The sequence below is a fragment of the Balaenoptera ricei genome, chromosome 9, assembly GCF_028023285.1.
Source record: "Balaenoptera ricei isolate mBalRic1 chromosome 9, mBalRic1.hap2, whole genome shotgun sequence".
Taxonomy (NCBI): domain Eukaryota; kingdom Metazoa; phylum Chordata; class Mammalia; order Artiodactyla; family Balaenopteridae; genus Balaenoptera; species Balaenoptera ricei.
This window is the reverse complement of record NC_082647.1, coordinates 94,031,962-94,049,402: the sequence shown is the minus strand read 5'-3', so window position 1 is coordinate 94,049,402 and position 17,441 is coordinate 94,031,962. Positions and strand designations below refer to the sequence as shown.

General features: G+C 37.5%; 2 protein-coding genes across 2 annotated transcripts in view; one reads left to right on the top strand and one right to left on the bottom strand.

Annotated features, from left to right (window-relative positions):
* Positions 1 to 17,441, top strand: part of FBXL13 (F-box and leucine rich repeat protein 13) — a 190,347-nt gene that overhangs the window by 22,806 nt on the left and 150,100 nt on the right. The window contains exons 4-7 of the mRNA XM_059932534.1: positions 3,600 to 3,667; positions 4,778 to 4,932; positions 6,067 to 6,176; positions 8,424 to 8,591. Of these exons, the coding sequence (XP_059788517.1) occupies positions 3,600 to 3,667; positions 4,778 to 4,932; positions 6,067 to 6,176; positions 8,424 to 8,591 (501 nt within the window). The remainder of the gene's footprint in view (positions 1 to 3,599; positions 3,668 to 4,777; positions 4,933 to 6,066; positions 6,177 to 8,423; positions 8,592 to 17,441) is intronic.
* Positions 1 to 17,441, bottom strand: part of LRRC17 (leucine rich repeat containing 17) — a 171,312-nt gene that overhangs the window by 16,482 nt on the left and 137,389 nt on the right. The window lies entirely within an intron of this gene.

Below are 17,441 nucleotides of genomic sequence, written 5' to 3'. Positions count from 1 at the left end.
AAAAGTCCTACTGATATAACAACCAAAGCTTAACTATGAAAAGGAAACTTAACTTTATGAACCCAGGGGCTGGGGTTTTAATAATTTGGGAGAAGCAGACAGATCTTGTGCCCTAAACAAGATAACCACATCCTATATCCTTGCTGGTTTGCAAAAGTAGTCTTTTGAGATTGGGTAGATTATTGTTTCCTGAGGAGGAATCAAAATAAGTGTTACTGTAATCTGGAAGGAATAAAAATAATGAAGTATAGAAATAGTGAAGATACAAACTAGATTCATATTATTTACTTTAGGATAAGTTTAAATATAAAAGAAGTAATAATAGCTAATGATATAGCATTTATGTATGTGTGTCTGCTGTGTATGGCATTTGAGAGTTCTAAGGAACATCTTTGTAAGTTTTTAATTTAGTTTAAGTTGTTTCAGGGACCTTACCTAATGAAATTTGCAATAAACATTTACATGTTTAAGAAAAATTGATTTTTCCAAGTTGTACTGAATTAACTATGTGTTTATTAAACAGAGCTCTAAAATACAAATAGCAGTGAGTGTTTCCCTCCATGCACAAAAGCTCCTTGAGCATTAAATGGTCTGTCAATAATTTGCAGAAGGTCAAAAAATAAGAAAACTACTCAGCATGAAAAATCCAATACTTATGTCAGGCCATGGTACTGTATGTTAGACTGTGCTCACTCCTGCATTAAAGACATGGTTTCTTTTTACTATTGTTGTTATTACTATTAACTTTAATAGCCTATGAAAAATAAACAGTTCAGAGTTGGGAGGGATTTAAATTAATGTATTCAACACATATTTATAAACTCTTAGTCTGTTCAGGATGCTATAATGAAAATATCATAGAGTGGGTGGTTACAAACAAGAGAAATTTATTTCTCACAGTTCTGGAGGTTGGGAAGTCCAAGATCAAGGTGCTGGCAGATTTGATGTCTTGAGAGCCTGCTTCTTGGTTCATAAACTGCCATCTTCTTGCTATACTCTTACATGGCAGAAGGGGAGACGGAACTCTCTGGGGTCTCTTTTTGTTTATTTACTTATTTATTTTATTTTTGGCTGCGTTGCGTCTTCATTGCTGCATGTGGGCTTTCTCTAGTTGTGGTGGGCAGGGGCTACTCTTCATTGCGGTGCGTGGGCTTCTCATTTCCATGGCTTCTCTTGTTGTGGAGCACGGGCTCTAGGCATGTGGGCTTCAGTGGTTGTGGCACACAGGCTCAGTAGTTGTGGCTTGCAGGCTCTAGAGCACAGGCTCAGTAGTTGTGGTGCACAGGCTCTAGAGCGCAGGCTCAGTAGTAGTGGCACATGGGCTTAATTGCTCTACAGCATGTGGGATCTTCCCAGACCAGGGCTCGAACCCGTGTCCCCTGAATTGGCAGGCAGATTCTTAACCACTGTGCCACCAGGGAAGCCCATCTGGGGTCTCTTTTTTAAAGGCACTAATCTCATTCATGAGAGCTCCACCCTCATCACCTAATCACCTCCAAAAGGGCCCACCTCCAAATACCATCACACTGGGGATTAGGTTTCAGCAGATGAATTTTAGGGAACACAAACATTCAATCTATAGCAAACTCCATACTATTTTGCTAGCATTATTCTAGAATGATACTATATGGGATATTAATAAAGCTCACGAATGAAATAAAGGCATGGTGCTTTAAAATATGGTAAGATATATTAAGACAATTAATATACAATTTCTTGTTTCAAGGATTAACTGAGCAAAAACAGGAATTGCCCACCAGAAGAAAAATTATGTTATAATATGCCAGAAACCAAAAATTATAATCTGAAGTTAATGATTAAATTATACTATACTAGGTACATCAAATATTATAGAAGTAAAACCTTTTTTCTATAGGTATTATTTAAATACATCCATTTTCTCATATATAATAAAGTGAGTATCTTACAAAGTTAAAAATTAATGGGGGGATTTCCCTGGTGGCACAGTGGTTAAGAATCCGCCTGCCAATACAGGGGACACGGGTTTGATCCCTGGTCTGGGAAGATCCCACATGCTGTGGAGCAACTAAGCCCGTGCACCACAACTACTGAGCCTGCGCTCTAGAGCCCGCGAGCCACAACTACTGAGTCCACGCACCTAGAGCCTATGCTCCACAAGAGAAGCCACCGCAATGAGAAGCCCACGCACTGTAACGAAGAGTAGCCCCCGCTCTCCGCAACTAGAGAAAACGCTCAGCAATGAAGACCCATCATAGCCAAAAAAAAAAAAAAAAAAAAAAGAAAGAAAAGTAATGGGACCAATTACTACTGACATTAAAGAGCCATAAATTCGGTATCTGTTTGTAAGTTAGCATTAATGATTTGTAATGGTATTTCATTATCTTTTCATTTATTACAAAATTTCCCCAGGTCTCACCATCCTGGGATAGTAACAGTGTTGATAGTAGTATCCCAAATTTCACTGCTTCTAGCCCCTATCTTCGTAACACAGGAGGTTGGTTTCTCCTTAAAATTCCAACCAATTGCTTCTGGGAATCTCAAAGCTGTCTTGTGTGAATTCAAGAAATCCAAATGTCTCTGTCCCAAACCTGTGAAGCCATCTGAAGGTGGAGGCTTAGTGCTGCTGCTGTTGCCTTCCTAAGAGCTTTGATGTCCAACTGAGGTGGAGTAAAGATACCTATATTACGTTAACCTACCGTTAATATAATACTATCTTTACTCTTAAAGAATGTACAGAAGGTACAGATGATTTCAGCAATCCTCAGTGAGCCATTCCCACATTAATGTGTGTTATTGTGAATAACTGCAAGTGATATCTGCATCTCTTTCAGCATATTCCACAGTTTAGACTTTTAATTTATATAGTTTTCCTATTCCTGCTTGGCAAGTGAGGCATTCTTGTATTTTTTTTAACAGAGAATCTCATTTTCTACTCTTTTTTTTTTTTTGAGTTTGGGCTCATCCCCTAATTTTATTTATTTATTTTTATTTTTATTTAAAACTTTTTATTGGAGTATAGTTGATTTACAATGTTGTGTTAGTTTCCGGTGTACAGCAAAGTGGATTAGTTATACATATACATATATCTGCTGTTTTTTAGATTCTTTTCCCATATAGGCCATTACAGAGTATTGAGTAGAGTTCCCTGTGCTGTACAGTAGGTCCTTATTAGTTATCTATTTTATATATAGTAGTGTGTATATGTCAATCCCAATCTCCCAATTTATCCCTCCCTCATTTTCTACCCTTGAGAAGGCAAAATCATTCAGCTTAATAATGATCAGCCAACCCACAACTATCAATATTTCCTATCAATATACTTGATAATAATAATGCCATAGTACTTACCTGAAAATGCTTTAAAGTAAGTGCAATATAATGGGAAAATTTTAAGCTGTGATTTTAACTTTTAAAAAAATGGGTAATAGGTATACACAATAAAATTCCAGAATATATAAATGGTATATAGTTCTTCTAGTCTGTTTCTGTCTCCCTACTGCCTTATTCTACTTCCCAAATGCAACCATCGCTCTCATTCTCTTGTACATCTTCCAGAGGTAGCCTGTGCATTCCATTTATTTCTAATGCTTGTTATTTCATTTCTTTCTTTATTTTAGGTGACTCCAGAATTAATGATAAAAGCATGTACTTTTTATACTGGACATTTACTGAAGACCCACTTTTAGTAAGAACATGATTTTTATACACTATTTCTTCCTCTTTGTGTTCTTATTCTTGACATTCTCCATGTGAAGAACAGCTCACTTTTGGCCAGTTGTGCTGATTTTACCTGTTTAATCTTTTTTAAAAATTAATTAATTAATGTGTTTATTTTTGGCTGCATTGGGTCTTCGTTGCTGCAGGCGGGCTTTCTCTAGTTGCAAGCGGGGGCTACTCTTCGTTGCGGTGCATGTGCTTCTCATTGAGGCGGCTTCTCTTGTTGCGGAGCACGGGCTCTAGGGTGCGTGGGCTCAGTAGTTGTGGCGCATGGGCTTAGTTGCTCCACGGCATGTGGGATCTTCCTGGACCAGGGCTCAAACCCGTGTCCCCCTGCATTGGCAGGCGGATTCTTAACCACTGCGCCACCACGGAAGTCCCTACCTATTTAATCTTGTTTCCACCATTTTGTATTATATATTTCTTTTATATTTAATTGGTTTTTACTTAGTTAAAAGATGTTCTTTACTTCTTTGAGGTGTCACTTTTTTTTTTTTTAATAGAACTTCAAAATTGAAAGTATAGGTCCACAATCCGCTATCTGAAGCCCTTGGAGACAACATGTTTTGGAATCTAGATTCCCTTTCTAAGAAAAAATATTAGAAAGGAAATCTCTGCACATACTGTGTACTGTATAACATTCAGTGGTGTCTGGGATGGCATGTTGGAACCAAACATATCTGAACATATTAGTATTTCAACAGTAAAACATATATGTATATTCTTACTAAGTAAAATGAAGAAAGACTATGAACAGCTATGTGTCAGATTCAGAGAGGTTTTGATGCAAAATTAGTTTAGGTCAGGTCTAGCTTTGCCCTTAAATAGGTTATGAAAAAAAAAAAAAACTTTTGGATTTCAGAGCTTTCTGGGCTTTAGAAATATAGACAAGGGAAGTGCAAGCTTAAAGGAAATGCAAGGACTGGCTGTAAATAAAACAATAAAAATAATTTAACAATTTCTTTCATGCTGTGGTTTTTGAGGCGGTAGAGGAAGCCCAGTGTATTTCTTCTTCTCTCTCTCAATTTATTTACTAACGTATTGCCCTAACATCAAAATATTATGTTTCTGCTTACAGCACGTGGAGAGAGATAGCAATACCTCCTACAAATGAAGATGACCTTCTGGCTGAAAAAATGGAAAAATCAATAGAATATGACAATTTCAGGCTTAAAAAATGTGTATTTCATCACTGGCACTCTTATGTGAAAGGTCGAAAAGAACGACTTAAAGGTAAATCCTTACATAGTAACAATTGGTTTTTTGTTTTCATGTATCCAAGGTGTCAACAAACTTAACAGTTAAACATAATTTGTACTAAAGAATTTTTTATTATTTTTATGTCTAGAGGATTGTCATGAAATGTAAAGCCACTAATTTAAAATATTTAATGAGATTTGTCTCAAAGGGTTTTAGTGTAATAGAAAACAGGCATATTTAAAATTCTATATGTATTTGTGTGATATATATATACAAGTTTCAATATAAACAGGGATCTACTATTAACTTTTTTACATAATAGAGAGCTGGTATAGCTATAGATAGATAGATATCAAAACTGACTATTTTTTGTAGAGAACTCTTCATTCTTTATAGATATTTCATTTAATGAATACCTGAGAAAACTTAAAGAAAAATAAGTTTAAGTTTTACTTAAACCCTTGATAGTTGTAATGAGTGGACAGTGCATGTATGTGCTCTTAGGAGCAGGAATAGAGATTTTATCCAGCTCACTAGATACTGATTTGTTTATGGCTGCTGCAAATCAGAGAATCATTTCCTCTTGATTGGCTCCTGTTGGTACCTCAGAGTGGACCCTCTGACGGTTATAACATAAGGGTAGTGGGTCTCTGTTTCTGAGAGGAAACAATTATCTAAGAGTGGTGTCCCGAAGGCCTGCCTTAATCATCCTCGTTCCGGCCTGGCCCCTATATTTGAGCTTTGGACCCCTGGTTAAAAAAAAAAAAAAAAAAAAAAAAAAAATATATATATATATATATATGGAGCAATCTATTTAATCATAGGGTATTTAACTAAATCAGAATACTACCTCATGACTATTTCTATGAATAAATTTGGAAGTTCTGGTTTCATAAAGAACAGATTTTTTAAAAAAGAAATGATATATATCTTGACATTTTACTGCATCTATTATATCTTAATTTATAAGGGCAAAGGTGATGTTTACAGGTTAATAAAGTCTCAGGAGTACTATCTACTGCTGTCAAAAGTAATTTCATATGTAATTAAAATAAAAAACTATCAGATGCAACATTGGTTCATATTATAAACATGATAGAATATTAAACACTTTGTTTTTTGAGAGCAGCTTTAACTATATACAGTAATCTAATGCACTTTCTTCAGATACACTACTGCGGGTACAACAGATGTTCCACTGCTACAAGATGATAATTATCCTAAATAAATGGAGGGATAAAGCAAGACATAAGTATAAAAAGAGAGAAGATGAGCTGGTATGGCATATTGGAAACAATTTTTTTAGAAACTGAATTTTGCTGTTACATTGATGTTGCCTCAGATAATAATGCTGTGTGGAAAACACTAAAGTTCTGAATATTATATACTTTTAATGGGGTCCTTGTTCTTTTAACTTAGTAATTTAAATGTCACCTCAGCTACCCAAAATATTTCCTAAAAAATTTTGTTGTTTCATTTGAACTATGAACATCAAGGAAAAATCTTTTTAACATTTTGTTTAAATTTATTGATAAAGACACCAAGATTTTTTGTTAAAGCAAGTGTTTAGGTGGATATAGATGTCTAAAGTGGAAGAGAAACTGTTTGATATGATTATAACAGAGAAATAAATGATAAAGACTAAATTTATTCTTTTCTAGATAAGATTAAATTGCTACTTATTCTTTTTCAACATTCAATTTAATAAATTATAATCTTAATACTAAATTATTTTTTAAACTACTAAATTGCTAAATTTAAAGGATCATTCTTAACTGGGACACCCATTAGGAATTAAATCAATCAAAACAGAGGATCCAAGCAAACTCCTCCAAACTTAAAAGTATCTCTAGTTTGCTTTAGCTATCAGTACAGTATATTATCATTTAATGTTGTTTTAGAATATTCATAGTAACTACTAGGAACAGACATAGAAACATGCTGGAATTTTTTTTAGTTACATTATTTAGGAGGTAATGTTTTATTAATATTCTTTGAAATACAAAGTTGGGATAAATAGGAAAGAGAAAAATAGGAAGAAATTAACCCCCCTGTTTTATGGTTGCCCTGTGGAGGGTAAGATCAATGCCTCTCACCCCAGATTGGTTCAGATATTGACACTGACGATACTACGTATGTACCAAGAGAGTAAGAAAAGGTTACTCACATAATGCTTGAAACAGTGCTAGAATCTGCGGAGGAGACTGAGACGCATAAAGCATTGATCATTCTTGCTCTCTAGAAGTTTATCATCCCCTGGTATTGAACTGGTGTTCTTACCGGATGTCCTCTAGCACCTGCCTTTTGTGGACTACATTTTCAACGTTGCCAGTTAAACGGTTGTACTTTGGGTACCACTGTTTTAGTCTGGTCATTCTGTGTTTTCCACCACTTCTTGTACTAAGCTAATGTTTGACCTGGCCCCTAGCCTGGTCATTGATTGTCTAATGGTGAAAAGGTAACTGTGCATGACCAGGCTGACCCTTTTACATCCCCTTAAACTGAACGTCCCTGAGAGCAGGCAGTATTGTTCTCTTAACCATCCCCATACACTGAGCATAATGTTTTGCAGTAGTTGATATATATTAATATATATGATAATAATATCCTCAATATAGATATGTATTAAATAGTTAGAGAAAATGTTTTCTTTTAGCCATGTGCTATCTTGGCCTAACAATATTACTAGGCCAGTATTCACTAGGGTGGAGTGAGGATGGCAGGTGTCTGCTGGGAGGAGAGGCAGGGAACACTTGTATGTGCTAGCTCTCCACTGTGTGTTTTTCCTTAGGCTCTAATATATCCATATATTACACCAAAATTGTGTGTGTGTGTGTGTGTTTGTATGGGTACAACACTTATTTACCCTTTGGGTGTTTTCTTGATTATGCAGTTTTAAGGAATGTATTGAAAGTTAAAATGGGGACTTCCTGTAATGATAGATAAGGCAATTCTCCAAATTCTTTCCTTCTGACTGTCTCTTTTTTAAAAAATAATTTTTTATTTATTTATTTTTATTTTTAATTTATTTTTTTCATCTTTGGCTGCACCATGTGGCTTGTGGGATCTTAGTTGCCCGACCAGGGATTGAACCCAGGCTCTGGGCAGTGAGAGCACAGAGTCCTAAGCAGTGGACCACTGGGGAATTCCCCTAACTCTCCTGCTATACCTCCATGCTAACCCTCACCCTTCCATGCCCCACATACCAGTTCTGGCATTACCAGGACCTTGACTCTCTGGGATTCAGCTTCCTCATCTCTAAAAGAGAAGGCTGGACCACATCTTCAAGATGATTGCCTATGCCAATGTTGTATGACAACTGGTGGAAATGATCTATAATGGTGGTTCAGAGACTACACATTATTACACATGCTCTGGACAATGATAATTTATATAATGACAACAATGATAATAAATAATGTTTAATTGGTGCTATGATTGTATCAAGCATTGTGTTTTACATGTATCATCTCATTTAATCCTTACAAGAGTTCCATGGAATTTGTAAATTATTTCCATGGCAGATGTTAAAGCATGAACTTCAATTAAAAAAATGGAGAAGCAAGTTAAAACTCAGAGTAAATTCTAAAGAAGAATACATTTCTCCTGAACGAAATGTGTCTGAAGTCTTTCTTGTAGGTGAGATTCCTGAATTTGACGTTTCACAGTTACCCAAAAGAACAGTATTACAGGTTCGTATGAATTCATATGTCTTAACTAGTTATTTTCACATTTGTTTAAAGAGTGGTTTTATGAACCTTGCATGAATGATGGAAGCCATATTTTGAAGAAAAATATTTTTTACAACTAGATTTGGGCTATTTCATTTTTTGGAAGTCATCAATTTGGATGGCTGTAAATTGTTGTAACAATCAAAAATGGAGAAATCAAAGCTATAGTAAATAAGAATGAAAGGAATGTCTTTCTTTCCTTCCTCCTTCAAGCATATATTGTCATTTAAGGTACAGCTGATTTTAGATAACCCAATGCTTAGCTTTTAATCTCTAATCCCTAATCTTTTCATCTTAACGTTATACCTACACTCCAGAATGTAAATGGGGCTTGTCATACTGCACCTTTCAGTTAGTTAAAATATTTATGCCTATCATCTTTCTTCCATAGATCATGAGTTCATAACAACAAGAATCATGTATCTATAACTTAAAACTCATTGAATTGATCTCTGAAATATAAGCCATAATTCCAACTACTGGTTATATTCTTTCCTATTTTGATAAATAAGCAGTTTCTACTTTGTGGGGCTACCTGATAAATGGTGGAAGAGTTGTAAAATATTGTCTTATTCTGGTTGATGGCAGATTTACATTATAAAATTCCATGTATTAAATCCATCCTTCTAAATGTAGAGACTTGAGCTCAAGTTATTTTGGGAAACAAGATATCTATACCTATATTTATATCTAATCTTGCACTTTATGTATGGCATAGAGTTAGGATGAGGACATTTTTGTCCACTGTTTCCTCTTTATAAATTGCCTGCTCATCTCTTGCTTGTTTTTAAATTGGAATCCTTATAATTTTCTTACAGATCGTAATAGCTCTTTATATACTGGTAATATTCACCCTTTGCCTGGAATGTATTTGAGATTTTTTCCCCCTACACTTGATGCTTGCTTTCAATTTTGCCCATGGAGTCTTTTGATGAGAGAAATTTTAAAGCTTTAAGTAACAGAGTCTATTACTGTTGCCCTAATTATTTCTCTTTTTGTGTCATATTAATATGTCACTCTTAGCTATTTTTCTAAGCCATATCACACTCCTTCCTACACTTATGCAGCTGCTTTTTGTCTTTGAACTCCTACGTTTTGACTGTTTCTTTATTTACATTGTAAGCAGCTGCATTTTTAATTTATTGCACATTATGCCTCAGAATAATTTTTTATCCCTTTACATATGATGTAAGAACCTAACAAGAGTATGCTTTCATTTCCCCCCTCCTGTGCTTCATGCTATTATTGCCATGCATTTTATTTCTATGTATTTATAAACCCTACATTAGAATTTATTTTTGCTTTAAACAGTCAATTATATTTTATTCAGCATGTATTTTTCATTTTTAACAATCTCAAACAGAAAAGTTGCAAGTACAACACAAAGAATATTTTTTCCTGAACAAGTTGAGAGTAAGTTGCTGACATGATGCCTAATCACCCCTAAATATTATTGGTGTATTTACTATAAGCAAGGGCATCCTCTTACAGTCAGCCATCAAAATCCTCAGACCTAATTTGGGTATCCCCAGTTGTCCCAGTAATGTAAAAGGATGCAGTCCAGAATCACACAGAACAGTTGATTATCATGGCCCTTCCTCTCCTTTAGTCTGCCTTTCTTTAATTTTCACTCCCTTGACATGAAGATCAGGCCAGGTTTACTGTAGAAGATCTCTTAATTTGAGCTTGTTTTATGTTTCCTCAAGAATAGATTCAGGTTCTGCATTTTTGCTGGAAATACCACAGACATCATGCTGTGCTCTTCTCACTGCATCCTATCAGTGGCACAGGATTTGGATTTGCCCAGGATTGGTGATTTCACGGTGGCTGCTTGTTGAAAGTGGTGTCTGCTAGGCTTCTCCACTATTCAGTTGCCCCCTTTGTAATGGATGTGCATTTCGTGGGTAGGTACTTTACAATTATATAAATATACCCATTCCTCATCAAACTCATGGTTTTCTATTTTATTCAATGGGTTATAATCCATTACTATCACTATTTATTTTGGTGCTCGAATTGTTCCAGATTCAGTGGGAGTCCTTTCAGGTTGCCTTCTCTGTCCCTTTGATGTGTAACTATCATCCTCTGAGCACTTCCTTACTTTATAGCACAGCATGATGTCCCAGGCTCCTCTTGTACTTTCCGTGCTCCACCCTGGATAGGTCATTTCTCTAGGACTCTTTGAATCCTTTTTAATGGAGAATTGTACATAGGAACCAAGATTTGAACTCTATCTGTGTTCATCACCATTGAATTGTTGCTTCTCCCACGCCTTCTCAGTAGACAGAGCTAGAGACTGTAAGTAGGAACACACATATACATATTTCCCCCCATATCTATGTACCTCTATATACCTAAAAAACCTAAACTAAACCTAAACTGTATGTGGATACTTCCAGGTCCAATTTAGCACCACAGGGCTCATACTAGTCTTCTCCTTTTACATATCTGCAATGTCCTTCTCCAACAGTGAGAATCCCAGCTCTCATTATTCTTCATGTATTTACTTATTTGATCACTCCTGTGTGTAAGCAGTCACACACGTGGCTGCCACTGCTCCCTCCCTGTGTGGATACCTTCCTCATCCTGCTCAGGATTTGACATCCCTTGCCACGCAGAGGCCCTCCTCATACTGCTTGGGCTCTGACATCCTATGCCAGTTGCTTTTCCTCCTATGTAGTTGCCTTTCTAGCTTTGTTTGGGCTAACACGCCCTGCACTGAGTACCTTCCTATGTAGATGTCCTCCTTACCCTACTCAGGCTCTGACGCTCCATGCCTCTTTGGGGATGCCCATCTTATACTGAATAGGCTCTGTCACCACATGCCACCCTCCTCCCCCAATAGAGCCACTCTGAGCGCAGGCTCAGTAGTTGTGGCGCACGGGCTTAGCTGCTCCGCGGCATGTGGGATCTTCCCGGACCAGGGCCCGAACCCGTGTCCCCTCCCCCAATAGAGCCACTCTCCACATCCCACTTAGCTCCTGGTATCTTATACAGGGTTTCACTTCCTTGGTCCCCCCTCCTTGTCCTGCTCAGGTTCTGACATCCCACAGTGGCTGCCCCTCCTTAGGGACTTCCTCGTCATTCCTTGCAGACTTCAACATCTTACATTATACTTCTATGTGGACGAATGCCCTTCTCAGTCTGCTTGTTCTCTGACTGTCTGTGCTGGGCAGATGTCCTCTTCTTGAGCTCCATCTACTTTGGGCTCCAATATCCCACAGTAAGCCATGCTTCCTCATTTGTCTTCCTTTTTCCACTGGGTCTCTGATATTCTACTCTGGGACATTCCTCCTTGGGGACACCCTCCTCACCTGTTTTGTGCAAGGAAGGCTGCTCCACTGAGTGGATGCTCCCCTTTATGCACCCTAGCTCTGATGCCCTATTCTGGGCCAACAGAGCCCCCTCTGTGCCCCTTACCCTGGCATGGATGCCTGCTTTGCTTGGACCAATCTAATGGCTTTAGGACTGAATTGTATTGAAAGAAGAAAGTGAAAGGGTAGTGGAAGGGATTCATTATCTTTTTTTTAAAATAAATTTATTTTATTTATTTTATTTTTGTCTGGGTTGTGTCTTCGTTGCTGTGCGCGGGCTTTCTCTAGTTGCGGGGAGTGGGGGCTACTCTTTGTTGCGGCGCGCTGGGCTTCTCACTGTGGTGGCTTCTCTTGTTGTGGAGCATGGGCTCTAGGCAAGCAGGCTTCAGTAGTTGTGGCTCGTGGGCTCTAGAGCACAGGCTCAGTAGTTGTGGCGCACGGGCTTAGTTGCTCCACGGCATGTGGGATCTTCCCGGACCAGGGCTCGAACCCGTGTCCCCTGCGTTGGCAGGTGGATTCTTAACCACTGAGCCACCAGGGAAGCCCAGGGTTCATTATCTTTTAAAGAAATTAAAAACTCAGAAAAAAGTATTTTCTATTTTTCCACAAATCGGTTGATTCTGGTCTTCTTTCTTTTGGTTTAGATTTGAGTTTTCATCTGGAACTATTTTCCTTCAGCATGAAGAACCTCCTTTAACATTTCTTGAAGAACAGGTTTGTCTGTTGGTGCTTAATTTTCTCAACTTGTGTTTCTCTGAGAAACTCTTTATTTTTACTCTGTTTCTGAGAGAGATTTTCTCTAGACATTGACTTCTAGACTGACAGGTTTTTAAAAATTTCATTCATTCCATTTAAAAGATGTCATTCCACAGTCTCCTGGATTGCATTATTTTAAATGAGAAATCAGTGGAATATTTTTTTTCTTCCTTTGTATGTATGTGTCTTTTTCTTTCTTGTTGCTTTGAAGATTTTTCTTTTTATTACTGAATCTTTAGCAATTTGATTTTGATATGCCTTGTAGTTTTCTTTGTGTTTATCCTTCTTGGAATTCATTGAACTCTTGGATATACATGTTTATATTTTTCAGCAAATTTGGAAAGTTTTCAGCCATTATTTCTTCAAATATTTTTCTGTTTCCTTCCTCTTTCTGGAACAATGATTGCACATATATTAAACAACTTAATATTGTCCCACATTTCATTGAGCTCCTGTTCATTTTTTAAGCCTTTTTTTTTCTTTCTGTGCTTCATTTTGAATAGTGTTTATTGCTATGTCTTCAAGTTCAGCACAGTAAATATGCAACTGTCTTTAAAAAGCCATTAACTTCTGTTTAATTACTCACCAAAACTGGCAAAAAAAAAAAGGCACCAACAATTTGCATAATAGATAGCCTGCAACATACTGCTGAATTTTGTAAGTAGGATGAACTTAGCATATTTTAAAATTCTTACTAGCTTTTGTTAACCTCCTTTTTCTTCAACTACCTTAAAAGGGGATAAAAATGCATGTAGTCAATCCTGAGTTTAGAAACATCTCAGAAAGATACAGAGAGGAAGGGCACAATAAACGATAACTTCCTCGTAATGTACAGCAAGAAAATCATTGGTCGTTACTGGCATTTGCCTAGTTTTATAGTAGGGATTTTTTTGTTTTTATTGTTGACTGCCTCCCTCCAAAATAATTAAACAGTGTTTGTTTAGGGGAAAAAAAAAATCAGTGTCTAATCTGCTATTAAGCCATTCCAGTGAATTTTTTCACTATAGATGTTGTATTCATCTCTAGAAGTTTTATTTGGTTCATTTAAAAAATCTCCACTTCTCTCTCATTTTTCTTTGAAAATCCTTGAGCATTTTTATAATAGCTGTTTTAAAGATCTTGTTTACTAGTTTTATTATCCCTGTAATTTCTCTGTGTGTTTACATTCTAAATTTTTCTCTTGGTTATGTGTTGTGTCAGATTTTCCTTCTTTACAGATATAGTAATTTTTTTATTATATGCTGGATGTTTAATAAGTTACATTGTTGAGTATATTATGTTGTTATTTTTAAGAAGTGTTGAATTTGTTTTTTGTAGTCAGTTAACTTACTTGAAGATAAGCTTCATCTTTTCTCACCTTATACTTAAGCTTTGTTAAGGAAAGACTAGAATAACTTATACTCTAGGCTAGTTTTTCCTTACTCCTATCATGTGACCTTCCTGGGTCTTTACTGAATGCCCCAAGTGTTCTGTGGCATGTCTGTACTCTGATTTGTCTCAATTTGTAAATTTTCCAATCCCGTACGAACTATTGTAGTTGCTCTGCTTACAGATTCCCTGCAGATGTTTTGTCCCCAGTAGTCATTTTTTTGTTCAGCTTCATGGAGTGTCCCCTGCACACACATTGTTTAAAATGCAAAGATGCAAGGATCCCTATGCAGACTTCTCAAGCTATCTTTTTTGTGTAACTCCCACTTTTCCAATACTTTGCCAATAAATTCCAGCAACCTCAACATCCTTGAACCCCACTGGGGTTCTATCTCCTTGGCTTAGTGAGACTGCCTGGCACTCTTTCTCTCACAAGCAGCCAAAAAATGTCTCCATGCAGAAAGCCTGGGCTATCATAAGTCTCATCTCATTTATTTTCCTTCTTTCACAGATCCGAATATTGTGATGACTGTTGTCCAACATCTGAAAGCAGTAGTTTCACATATTTTGTCCATTTTTCTAGTTATATATGGTGGGAAGGATAGTTTCGTACCATTATCTTATCATGGCTGGAAGTGGAAGACTGTTGAAGGTGTTCCTGAGTGGTATTTAACTTCAGTCGTTCCAAACAATGCCTGTCTATCCTTCTATGGGTCTCTTCCTTCCATTTCTTACAGAGACTGTTTAAGCTCTTATTTATGGACTAAATGTTTGTGTCCTCCCCTCCCCATTCCTGTGCTGAAGCCCTAACTTCCAATGTGACTGTATTTGGAGATAGGGCCTGTGAAGAGATGATTAGGGTTAAATCATGAGGTTGGGGTACTAATCCAAAAGGGCGGTTGCCTGTATAAGAAGAGGCAGAGACACCAGCGCTCTCTCTCTGCCATGTGAGCACACAGCAAGAAGGCAGAGAAGAGAGAGCTCCCACCAGGAACCAAACTGGACACAGTCTTGATCTTGGACTTCCCACCATCCAAAACTATGAGAAATACACTTTTGTTGTTTAATCCACCTAATCTATCGTATTTTGTTATGGTACCCTGAGCAGACTATTACCACTCTTCAATTTTTCATGCTAAATCCCCCACTTCACTGCCGTTCACCTTCACTTTCCATCCTTCTTCACTGAGAAAATACATGCCATCAGGTAGGAACTCCTTCACCTTACTTCCTGACCCCTTTCCTCAATCCTGTTCTCCTGATCTCTGTACCCTGTTTTCAAATGTACCATCCATACCCATCTTTGCTTCCTTTTCTGTTCTAAGGGCATTTTGCCTATATAATGTAGAATATTTATATTAGATGTTTTTCTCTAATTTCTGCCATGGGTAGTGATGAAAGCTATTTTCAGGCCATTATTAATATCAGTTTTGAGTCAATGAGGAGTAGTCGACAGAAAGCTGCATAATGAACTTCAAATACAAGACAGTTTCTCAACATGGTTTTGTTGCTTGTTAGTCAAGGCACTCAATGGTATACACACACTAGATTATTCCTGGATGTCTAGGAGTATGTCTTATTCATATTATATTCCCTGATTTACAAGCATACAGAATATTTTAAAATATTTATCAAGTGAATGAATATGTCATTTAAGAAATTATACTGTGCTGCTCCAATTCAATGTTAAGAAAGATGGTGCAGATCTAGAATAAAAACACCAAAGTTTTCCTCAGGCTGTTTCTTGTGCTTGTGACAGTCAAATCTCTAAACAATTATTGATGAATAGACATAAAAGGTAAGCTTTCAATAATTGAAAAATAATCCTAGTGCTGATTGAAACAGAAGAGAAAAGGGGTAAGGTTCTGAAAGATCTTTAGGCCTCAAGAACACAGCACCTTTCTTTTTATGGGCCTCCATACAGATGACTTAAGGAGAGCATAAAAACATTTAAGTCCCTAGTCTCAGAAGCTGACTGGATGCAAACACTTCAGTGTGCTTCAAAGTAGCTATTTTATGCACAACATTCTGGGTCTAGTAATTCTCTAAGGTATCAGCTTATACTGCCTTCACCTACCAGTACAGGAAAACCTGACTGGTAGTGGGGCTTAAAGAAATAGGGCTGGGCTTCCCTGGTGGCGCAGTGGTTGAGAATCTGCCTGCCAATGCAGGGGACACGGGTTCAAGCCCTGGTCTGGGAAGATCCCACATGCCGCGGAGCAACTAGGCCCGTGAGCCACAACTACTGAGCCTGCGTGTCTGGAGCCTGTGCTCCGCAACAAGAGAGGCCGCGACAGTGAGAGGCCCGCACATCGCGATGAAGAGTGGCCCCCGCTTGCTGCAACTAGAGAAAGCCCTCGCACAGAAACGAAGACCCAACACAGCCAAAAATAAATAAATTAAAAAAAAAAAAGAAATAGGGCTTATTTTTTTCCTATAACACAAAGTCCAGAGGAAGGCAATCCAGGGCTGGTCCTCCATAATGCCAATAAAAGTGGAAATTTTCTATCTTTTCACTCCACGGTCCTTAGTATCCTCTTGCTTATTGTCTCATGGTTGCAATATGGCTACTCCTCTTCCAGCCTCATATTCATTCACGAGGCCAGGAGAAGGGGGAAAATCACAGTGGTAGAAGGCAAATGGTTCTCTACCTTTGTTTATTAGGAAAGCCAAAGTTTCCCCAAGACCCCACAGTCAAGAATTTCAGTGATGTGCTTTAGGTTAGAACTTTGTCACTAGGCCAGGTCTAACTGCAAGATTGCTATGGGCAGGAGGGGACTTTGAGTGGGGGATTGGGTGAGATAATTGGGCAATCAGCCTCACTGAAGGTGGATTTGAACTGCCAGTCATCAGACAGTATTTAAAAGGGCATTCCTTCTTGTCAGAAAAAAATGTGTTGGTTTCAGTAAAAAGCAAAATAACAATTACAACAGATAAGAAACAAGAAGATGTTTAAGAAGTCAATACATAGTTGCTGCAGAGGAACTCTGGTTTAATACTCTTCTGTCTTCCAGTTCAGAGAAACTAAAAATGCCAACTCATAAAGAACCACAGAACCCAGAGTCAGGAAACCATTTTCTAATGTGATCCGGGCCCTAACAGAAACTTGTACATGGAAACTTCAACAGTTATGATGAGCTATGAACTTGCATGCTTTCTCATAGGAAGTCTTTTGGTTTGATAATATAATGATGAAAAGTCCAGGCATAGGGCTCAGGAGAACTAGGTTCATATCTTGCCTTAGCTACTCACTAGCAATACGACCTTGGGCAGTTTCAACCCTCTTGGCCCTTGATTTTTAAGACTTCCGCATTCTCAGCACCCCGACAAAACTCTAAACATACAGAGACGAGTTTATGTTGAATTAATTGAC